Source organism: Otolemur garnettii, unplaced genomic scaffold (assembly GCF_000181295.1).
Source record: "Otolemur garnettii isolate 467f Iridium unplaced genomic scaffold, OtoGar3 scaffold00127, whole genome shotgun sequence".
NCBI classification, from domain to species: Eukaryota; Metazoa; Chordata; class Mammalia; order Primates; family Galagidae; genus Otolemur; species Otolemur garnettii.
The window spans coordinates 5,941,311-5,952,209 of NW_003852522.1; the positions used below are offsets into that span (position 1 = coordinate 5,941,311).

Sequence of the window (10,899 nt, forward strand, 5' to 3'; positions counted from 1 at the left end):
GGGGGCAGCATAGAGCACATATTTTGGAGCTCTCCTACCCAAAGGGCGAGGACACATGCCCAGCTACTTTGTTGACATTTTGGTAAAGACAGGGTTTTGCTATGGCTCAAGCTGGTCTCAAACTCCTGAGCTAAGCAGGTCATCACTCTTTGGCCTCCCAGAGTGATAGTATCACAGAAATAAGCCGCTGCACTCAGCCTATCTACCAAGTTTTGTCTGGTATGCATTGGAGGCTGCTCCCAGGAAGGCTATTCTTTCCCTTTCTGGCCTGCTCCACATGTGAGAGAAGCAGACTTCAGTGGCCAACAAAAGTCCCCAGAAAATGTGTTGTGCCTACAATCTAACTATCTCAGGGGCTCAAACTGAAATTCCAAACAGCATCCAGGAAGAGCTAAGAACTGAAGTTATAATCAGGTACAGATCACACCCCCTGCATGTGCCTAACTCATCTCTCCCCTCCAGGTGCTGTGCTCCTTCATTGCAGGACTTCTGCACTACCTCTACCTGGCCGCCTTCACCTGGATGTTCCTTGAGGGACTGCACCTCTTCCTCACTGTCAGGAATCTCAAGGTGGCCAACTACACCAGCATGGGCCGGTTCAAGAAGAGGTTCATGTACCCTGTAGGCTACGGGATCCCGGCTGTGATTGTCACTGTGTCTGCAATGATTGGACCCCAAAATTATGGAACATACACTCAGTAAGCATAATGTGTGTGTTTGTGGCAGAAGTGGCGTCCAAGGGCCCTGATCACCTATATTTCTGTCTAACAAGGGTACAAGTGAACTTTTCTAGAACTAGAATGTAAATGTTTTGACACAATGACTATGAAAATGACATGAAATTTACGTGAACCAGCTTGATGAAAGTATTTCAAAGTGTATATGAAAACACTACACTGTACCCCATTTTTGCATTAATGTATACAGCTATCATTTAAAAAAAAAGAAATATTTTTAATACATCTCCCAGTTGTGGATTATACTTCAAATCAGTCCTTGCATGAGCCTGAATTCTGATTTGTCTTGGAAATCCCTAGCATAATGGTTCTTATCATCTCTGGGGTGTCATTGCCTTTGGAATGTTCGTGAAAGGCAGAGTCCCTTTCTCTAGACAACTATACAAATGAACAAAGTTTAAAAACACCTTCAGTTAATTCAGGGACAGGAGAAGCAAACTCGAGGCCCTACACTAAGAACCCGAGTGCTATGTGTTCTAGAGTAGGTGGGATAGGTTGAGATTACTCTCCAACATGTAACAAATAACAATATTAACAACTATCAAAGGCCTGTGAATTACGAGAGCTGGCACTTCCTGTGTGCAGTAGCTTATGTCATTCTCACCATTCCCTACAGAATTGACAGTATGTTACCTCATGCACGGGGCATCAGAAGCTTCATTCATTTCATGAACTTTCCCACGGACAGAGTTAGACAGAGAGCAAGTCAGAATTAACACGACATACCCTTTAGTAGCCATGCTCTCCTGCCTCCCTAAGGCTCTGCACACAACAGCTGTAGAAGCTACTATTTTGATAATGGTATAATCCGTGTGTTAGGAGGTAGGTTGTGTGTCTACTAAAACATCATGCGTGTACCTTGCTGTCCCTCTTGAAGACAAAGAGATGCTAACTTTTAAGATGCAACCCTACATCCTACTAGAATGACTCAGGAGATAGAATGGCAGGGGAGATCAGAGGTTGCCAGACTTTGCCTAAAAGGGCCAGATGGCAACCGTTTTAGGCTTTACAGGACACAAATTCTCTTGCAACTACTCAATCTTGACCTGATAAGAGGTAAGCAGCGTTGAGAATACACAAATGAATGATTGTAATCATGTCTCAATAAAACTTTATTTACAAAAATAAGTAGTGTACAGCATCTGATCCCTAAAGTCATAGTTTGCAACCCTTGCACAGAACACTTAGCATTGGTGATTCCTTGTTACTTTTAACATGTTCAAACAGCCAGCTCCCTTTTCAGAGTATGTTATACTATCTCTGCTAACACAAGCCAGGACAGGATACAAAGTGTTTGGGCAATAGAGCAGTTGGTACATGGAATGTGCTTATTTAATGTTGATTGTCTTTATGGCTGTAACTAAATTATCATTTCTACTCTCCTTCTCATTATAGCAGTCATTATCATCATGATGACAACATTTATTAAGCTTTAACACTTGCCAGGAATTCTACCCCAAGCTTCACATACATTACCTTATTTAATCTTTTCTACAAATCCTATATGAGGGAAACTATAACATTCTGATGGAAAAAATAAAGATTTAAAACAAATTGGAGTGATAGTTCATGATTATGAATACAAAGATTCTATATTGTCAAGAAGTCAGTTCTTTGCAAATTGATCTGTAGATTCAACATCAATCAAAATCCCTGAATATTATGTTTTGGACCTTGACATGCTAACTCTATAGTTTATATGAAGGAGGAAAAAGACCCAGAATAGCTAACAGTACATGGAAGAAGAGCAACAAAGTCATAGCACTTCAAGACTTAGTATGTAGCTGCTGTAATTATTTAATCTCTACAATACTTCAATTTGTCCCACTTTACACTTTGGGAAACTGAGACTCAGAGCAGGCAGCTTGTGTCGGATGAAGGCCCCCCCCCACCACCACCACCACCACCTGCCTTCATGTAAAATTCAGGCTCTGAACCAGATGGGTCCTGGAACTGCTCACACTTTGTTCCAGGAGGCTGTATTCAAACTCTGCCTTCTCCCAAGGAATGTGCAGCTAATGCTTCTCTGTCTCTCAACAGCTGTTGGCTCAAGCTTGATAAAGGATTCATCTGGAGCTTCATGGGGCCAGTGGGAGTCATTATCTTGGTAGGTGATAGTTACTTATGGGTGTGCCTGCCAGGGGGTTGGCCAAGCATACTGAAGGTATTTCTCCTCTTTAAAATGGAAATGAGATAAAGATCAGGAAAACACAGCCTCATATAATCAGCCCCTCTTCCTGAAAATACTGCTTTTATTTGTCTTTTTCTCGATTCCTTCTGGCTCACTAGTTGTTCTGATATATTAACAATACAAACATTTTCTGGGAGTTCTTTTCAAAAACTGATGTTCATTCCTTAACTAGTATTTACCAAGTGTCCTCTCTGTACAGGGTGTCATGTTTTCCTGGTTTGCCAGAATGTTCCTGATTATGCCTGACACCTGGTATAGATATTACACCTTCAAAGTGCTGTGGTTTGAATGAAGAATTCCATAGCCACTCAGACCATTCACAAGTGCTAGAGGTTATATACTGTGTGTCATCTGTAACGGACCAGGGCATACATTCATACCATCCTTATGAAGCCTGTATGTTGTGGGGAAAGATTCTTAGGTCTACCTCAAGTTAGAATGCACAAAATAACCTGAAAAGAAAATTCAAAGTCATTTTTGTGATGTTTCCTCAGATAAACCTAGTTTTCTACTTCCAAATTCTGTGGATTTTGAGAAGAAAACTTTCTTCCCTCAATAAAGAAGTTTCCACAATTCAGGACACCAGGTAAGAAGGGTCCAAAATCCAAGGTACCCACAGATTATTCCTAAGGACTCCTTTTCCTGGGAAAAAAGAAACCCATTCAAATGTAAGACTAATTTTCTCTAGTGCTACACACAGAGTATGTGGGGGGAAATTTATAGCAGAAGTACAAACTATGATTTTCAGGCACCTTAACACACTCCTTTATTTCATTATCTGAGAAACATTTATCAAGTGTCTCCCTTGCATGACACACACACTCCATGTGAAGTTGGTGCTGTAATCAACATGATCCTCCCCCCAAATCTACGCACTTCTGGACTTTATTCTTCTTGGTTGTAGAAACTCAATTCTCATTAATACCAATCTAAGGTATTAAAAATAATGATGACATCAACTAATACTAAGTAGGAAGTGGTAGAACTGGGTATTTGTGAATACATATTATTACATGGAATGCTTATAACTTCAACCTGTGTGGTGGATGCTACTAACATCCCCTTTGATAGTATGAGCTCACTGCTTACCTTACCCAAGAGCAGGTATCTTGCACTGGTGAGTCACATGGATAAAATGTAAAGGAATATCTGTCCAATTTCAGACCCTCACTTTGGTCTCATCTACTTCTCAGGCCAGCCTGGAATCTCTTAGCCTCAGTGTCCTCAACCATGGAGGGTCAGAGTGCCATTGTTCTTGGCATTTCCCCAACCCTCCTACACGTTTGTGCATGGTGCATGTGCACTCAAACACATGCACACACACTCACACTCAAGCACACTCACACACATCAGCTCTCCCTGCCAGCTACCATCCACCATCCCACTCCACTACTCCACACCAATTTTTGTCTGGAGAAACCCAGCACTATGTCATGTTCCAAACTCAAGAAATCATCAGCATCCAAATTTTTTCAATAAAAGTTTCTAGAAGGTGTCTCCCATGAATCTTCCAGTAAGTCCAGGTGGAAGACTGTGCAGACAGATGAAATAATTTCCAAGAGTGGGGGGAGAAGCATCATTCTCTGTGATTTGCAGTGAATGACAGCATGGGTTATGCCTTGGCCTCAAGCTGAGTCACTCAATTGCATGAGGCTGTTGTGAGGTTCAAATAACCTCAAATTACCACTGATGTCAACTAAACACACTATGAGTACCCAATAAACAGTAGTTGTTATTACTCCCTCCTCCCCAGAGTCATGACGTTTAAAGCCATTGCTCAGCTATTTGTACTGGGATGTTCTTGGAGCCTTGGCTTCTTTATGGTTGAAGAAGTAGGGGAGACAGTGCGCTTGGTCACCAGCTACTTATTCACCATCATCAACATCCTGCAAGGGGTGCTGCTCTTTGTGGTGCATTGCCTTCTCAATCGCCAGGTAAGGCTAACTACTCCATTCACCATCAGCCTAGTCCCAGACACTTAGTGAATGACTGTTCACATTCTCACCTTTCCCTGGACTTTTATTTTGAGTTGTCTTGATTTTGAAGAGAGAGTTTAGGTGCTGCTTCAGTAGGCTGTGTGCCTTGATTTAGGTGCTGCTTCAGTAGGCTGTGCACCTTGGGTTTCATCTCTTCAGCATCCTAGCATATCTCTGAAGACCATCCTTGACCTATCAGTCAAGGTAAAGTAAATTATAATGCAGTAACAAACAGCCCCTTGTCCTCCACCACAGTCTCAGTGGCTTAGAATGATAAACTTCTATTTCTTGCTCATGCTGTGTACCTGTGGCTTCATCCACATTGTGCTCCCTCTGGGATGCAGTCTGAAGGCGTGGCTCCCCTCTTTGGAACATCAGTGGTCTTGCAGTCAGGTAAAAGAGACCACGGCAAATGAAAGCTTAGTTCTTAAAGCTTCTGCTTAGCAGTGATGCACTTGGTACTGCCCTCATTTCACTGGTCAAAGCAGGTCACATGGCTATGCCTGTGTTCACCAAGAGGGGAATAAATAGTCCTGTCATGAAGGCCCTCTGTGGAGAGTGACACTGGAATATTTGGCATAATCTGTCAGAGGCCCAGAGAGACTTCAACTCTAATTTCACTCTTCCACAGAGTAGGTTGCTGTGTGATCCTTTCCTGATCTTCATCTGCAGTTTTCTCACCTGCCATTGTGGCAATGCCCATCTTGCCTTATGAGGTTGAAGATTTAAATGCATGAGTGTAGCATAAGTCTCTTAGCAATCCTTCACAACGCATTAAGTTCTCAGTGAGGATTTCTATTATAAAGTTATTCTCCATAGAAAACTAGGAACATTTTTACTGGCTTTTTCCTCTGCTAGTGAGAAAAACTTATAGCAGTTAAGGTGCTAGTGGCAGCTTAGCACTTCACTAATTTCTCTTCCATCTTTTAGCTGTATTTTTTTTTTAAATTTGAAAGCATTTATTAGAACATACGCTGACATTTCCGTGATGGGCAAAAGTCAAATTAATTTTGTAAAATTAAACATGAGCTCAAAATTATAAGATTCTAGGAAAAATAATCAGTAGATGATCAGTTAAAGATTTAAACCTAAATGCTTCAATATCTCCAAACAAAGTGATTTGTTCATTTGTTTATTATTCCAAAATATTAAGGGGGTTCAAAAGTTTTGTTACATATATGCCCTCTATAAAGCTGAGGTCAGGGCTTTCCATGTGCCTGACACCACAACAGTGTTCATTGTGCCCAACAGGTTAAGTTTCATCCCTCACCCTTCTCCCACCATCTGCCCTTCTTCATTTCCAAAGTCCTTTATGTCTTTCTCTGCCCATGTGCACCCATGATTTAGCTTGAACTTATTAGTGAGAATGTAGTGTTTGTTTTCTGTTTCTGAGATACTTCACTTAAGATTATGGTATCCAATTCCACTCAAGTTGCTGGGAATGACATTATTTCATTCCTTTTTGTGGCTGAGTAGTACCCAAAGTGATTCGTGTATATCCCAAATTTTCTTTCTCCACTCGTGTATTGATGAGCATTTGTGTTGATTCTTTGTCTTTGCTATTATGAATTGTGCTGCAACAAACATTCAAGTGCAGGTGTTTTTTTGGTTGTTGTTGTTGCTGTTGTTTGTTTGTTTGTTTTTAATAAAATTACCTCTTTTCTGATGGAGTAGATGCCTAGTACCTAGATTACTGGATTGCATGGCAGGTCTGCTTTTAGCTTTTTGAGGAATCTCCACACTTTTTTATATAGGTTGTGTTAATTTGCACTCCCACCAACAGTGTATAAGCATACCTTTTTCTCCACATCCATACTTTTCCTTAATGGCCCTTCTGACAGGGTTAAGGTAGTATCTTCTTGTAGTTTTAATTTGCATTTCCCTGATGATTAGTGAGGTTGACCTTCTTTTTATATGTGTGCTGCCCATTTGTATATCTTCTCTTCAGAAAACTATGTTCATGTCTTTTGCCCACTTTTGGATGAGTTCTTTTTTCTTGCTGTGTTATTTGAGTTCTTTGTAGATACTGAAATTTATTCTGTTGTCAGATGTATAGTATGAGAGTATTTTCTCCCACATGGTTGGTTACCTGTTTACTCTGTTCATTATCTCCTTTGCGTTAGAAGCTTTATAAAATTTAAGTAAGTCCCATTCACCTATTTTTGTTGCTGCCAAATTTGCCTTTGGAGGCTTAGTCATAAATTACTAGGCCTATGTCTAGAAGAAATTTTCCTACATTTTCTTCTAGAATTTTTATGGCTTATAGCTTACATGTAAGTACTTAATCAGTCTCAAATTAATTTTTGAACTAATGGTTTAGTGTAATGGTTAGTGTCAAGACCCTGAGTAACAGTGACAAGATTTTGAGTGTTGGCTGTGTGACTTTGGACAAGTCAATTTACTGTTAAGAGCCTCGACTTCTTCATCTTTGATCATGAGTAAGAGGAATACCTTTCTCAGTAGGTTTGTGTAAGGATTAAACAATGCTATATATATCATATATAAAGTAACTTGAACTAGTGTTCAATAGCTACTGACCTTCATCATCATAATCGCCACCATCATTATCATGTCACCACCATCATCAAGATAGTCACTTTCATCCACATCCTCATCTTCATCATAATCACCCTCATCATCACCACCTTCATTACATTCATTGTCACCATCACCTTTACTGCATTCACTATTACCTTCATTACCATCACCACACCATCATCATTATCAACACCAACACTATTATATCATTGCTATTAACACCATAGTTGCTTTCATTGTTATCATGCTAATCTTCATCATAGTCACCTTCACCATAACCACATTTATTATCTTCATCACCATCACCACGACCATCATAATCACCATATATGTTGAGTCCTTATGGTGTCTGACATTTAGTACACAACTTTTCTGCAATCTAGGAATATGAATTTAAACAAAATGAATCAGTGTAAGCATGACTAAGATTATATAGAAAATGAATGAAAGAGTAGCAGAGTAGGGCTCAGTGTCTTTAGTCTCCTTTAGTCTCCCATTTCAGGGTCCTTTCTTCCCCCCAAAAGCTCTGGATATAACACAATCCTCTATATTCCTCAAACTTCCAGGTGCTAATGGAATACAAGAAATGGTTTACTGGGATGTGGAAAGGGGTAAAAACTGAAAGCACTGAGATGTCTCAGACTACCATCCACACCAAAGAGGTAAGATCAGAACATCTAGAGAGCCTGGAGTGAATCCAACATCTCCTGCTTCCAGGAGCTTCTTGGTAGCATGATCAAAAAAACAGAGACAGTGAGTTAGGCTTCTGCACTATGCAGCTGAAGATTGTGATTTTTGAGACCCAAACCAGAACTCTTCCTTCCTTCTTTCTTTCCTTCCTTCCTCTCCATTCTTCATTCTCTATTTTTCTCTCTCTTTTTCCTTCTTTCCTGTCTTCCTATTTCTTTCTCTCCCTCATTCATGCCCTCATTTTCCTTTGTTCCTTCCTTTCCTCTTTCTTTCCAATTCTCTTTCAATTACTTTAACTTTTTCTTCCTCCTCTCTTTCATAGTTTCATTCTTCTACTCCTCCTTTGTCTTTCTCCCCCACTTTATTATTTCCTTCCTTCTACAAATATAAAGGAATATTTAATCAAAAAATTTAAATAGCAAATAGTTATTGTCTGCTCTGTTTAGGTGCTAGGGAAACTTCAGTGGACACATTGACAAAAATCCTTGCCTCAGGGAGCTAATATTCTAATAGTGGGTGGAGGCAAACTTAAACCTCAAAAAGTGACCTTTATGGTATGTTATAAAGTGATAAGTAGAAAAAATAGATCAATAGAGAATGGAATCCATGGGGCAAGAGGAGTCCAGCTTTAAACAAGGCAGCCACAATGAGCCTCAAGGAGAAGAAGACACTTGAGTGAAAACTTAAAGGCTGTGCATGATCAAAATGACCTATGCTTTATGAAATTATCTGGATTTGGAGATTATGAGCAGACTTTAAGTACTTTAAATGGAAGCTATAGATTCCTGAGTACTGTAACTCCTGTAACTAGGCTCGTCCCTGACAGTAGCCTGGATGTTATGCCACCCAGGAGCTGTTAGAAGATATGGGCTTTATTTGGAACATGGAGCCTCTGAGCCAGGGTAGCTACTGCCCCTGTCACTGTGAGGATCAAATGATGTGAAATGTGTTAAGTGCTTATAATGCCACCTTACTCTCCCTGTAAATATTTCTAGAAAGACAACAAAACAAACCATTACAAATGTGGGTATTGGAGGCAAAAGTTGTAGAGTCATGTATTAGGACATATTTATTGGGCTTTAAACCTTACAGAAATCCTAGCTTGTCATCTCTAGGCAAGCTAGAAGTTTAAGTTAATTTCTGAGATGCTACTTTCTTCTTCACTTTTTCCCCTTATGCTTTCTTCCCAAGTAGGAAGGACCAGAAAAGTCATCAGAATTCACTCAGAGAAGAGACACCACCTGGACCCAACCACAGCCTCAAACTCATCTTGTCTCTGCTTCTTGGTTAAGGAAGGAGAACTGACATGTTCATTGATGGTGCTCCACTGTGGTCAGATATAGATTGGAAAAAATGCTACCATTTCTACCTTTTCCTGCAAAATGTCTGGGTATATTTGCCTATTTTGGCTTTTGATCTCCATAAAAAGAACAGGACATGCAGAAGAATACTCAGATCCAGAATCCAATCCTTTGGCATGTGTGTTCGTGTGCAAAGGATGCCTTTTAATGATGAAAGGCAAAAGTGGATTTTCTTCTTGCTGCTATAGCCACCTTGCTTAATACTCATCTGCCAGCATCTGGATTCAGCTCATGATCTCTCTCAGGCCTCTATGCTGTTTTATTCTCCCAAAGATCTTGTATCATCACTTCATGATAGAAAATGCAATAATTCCCATATGGATAAATACAAAAAAGGAGGTTACATTCTTCCAAATGCAAAGATATACTACATTAGGCTTCATCCCAGCTTAATGGTACATTAACACTGGAAAGAATATTTTGTCCAAAGAGAAGCAAACCTTTTTGTCCAGGTATACTTTGCCTGAGACATTTTTGAACCTTACATGTATACCCGAGTGAAAGATCGTTTTGTTTTCTTAGTGCCCTCTTGAACATGTCTCAACACAAATGCCCCTAAAACAAAGCAATCAGTTGTTCAGTCTTATTTCCTTCATTTTACCATTTCTAATTACTTTTCAAAAGTCATTTGTTTGTAGATGTATTTTTCAGCACATTAATAAACATGTGGGTTACTTTGTTGTCAGAGGATATTTTAGAAAAGTTTTTAAATGGTCATTTTCCATGACCTGGCAATTATGAATTGGGCTGCAATAAACATTCTGATACAAATATCTTTGTTGTAATGCGATTTTTGGTCATCTGGGAATATACCCAACAAAGGAATTGCAGGGTCAAATGGTAGGTCTATTTTTAGTTCTCTATTCTCTATTGCAGCCCAATTCATAATTGCCAGGTCATGGAAGAAGCCCAAGTGCCCATCGATCCACGAATGGATCAGCAAACTGTGGTATATGTACACCATGGAATACTATGCAGCCATTAAGAAGGATGGAGACTTTACATCCTTCATGTTCACATGGATGGAGCTGGAGAATGTTCTTCTGAGCAAAGTATCACAAGAATGGAGGAAAAAGTATCCAATGTACACACCCCTATTATGAAACTAATTTATACCTTTTATATGAAAGCTATAACCAAATAGTCTAAGAATATGGGGAGGGGGGAGGGAGAAGGGAGGAGAGAATGGGTGGAGGGAAGGGGTTTGGAGGGATCACTTCTGAGGTTTATCTTATAGGGGTACAGGTGAATCTAAGAGTAGAATGTGAATGTTTTAAAGCAATAACTGAGAAAATGACATGAAGGCTGTGTTGAGCAGTTTGATGGAAGTATTTCAGATTGCATGTGAAAACCCTACACTGTACCCCAGAAGTGCATTAATGTACATAGTTACCATTCAATAAAAA

General features: G+C 39.8%; 1 protein-coding gene across 1 annotated transcript in view; it reads left to right on the plus strand.

The window, feature by feature from the left end:
- LOC111727852 (adhesion G protein-coupled receptor E4-like) overlaps positions 1-9,724 on the plus strand; it is a 156,096-nt gene extending 146,372 nt beyond the window's left edge. Inside the window, exons 14-19 of the mRNA XM_023518082.1 lie at positions 463-698; positions 2,778-2,844; positions 3,423-3,514; positions 4,682-4,862; positions 8,009-8,104; positions 9,327-9,724. Of these exons, the coding sequence (XP_023373850.1) occupies positions 463-698; positions 2,778-2,844; positions 3,423-3,514; positions 4,682-4,862; positions 8,009-8,104; positions 9,327-9,437 (783 nt within the window). The 3' untranslated portion in view covers positions 9,438-9,724. The remainder of the gene's footprint in view (positions 1-462; positions 699-2,777; positions 2,845-3,422; positions 3,515-4,681; positions 4,863-8,008; positions 8,105-9,326) is intronic.
- The last annotated feature ends 1,175 nt before the right edge of the window (positions 9,725-10,899 follow it).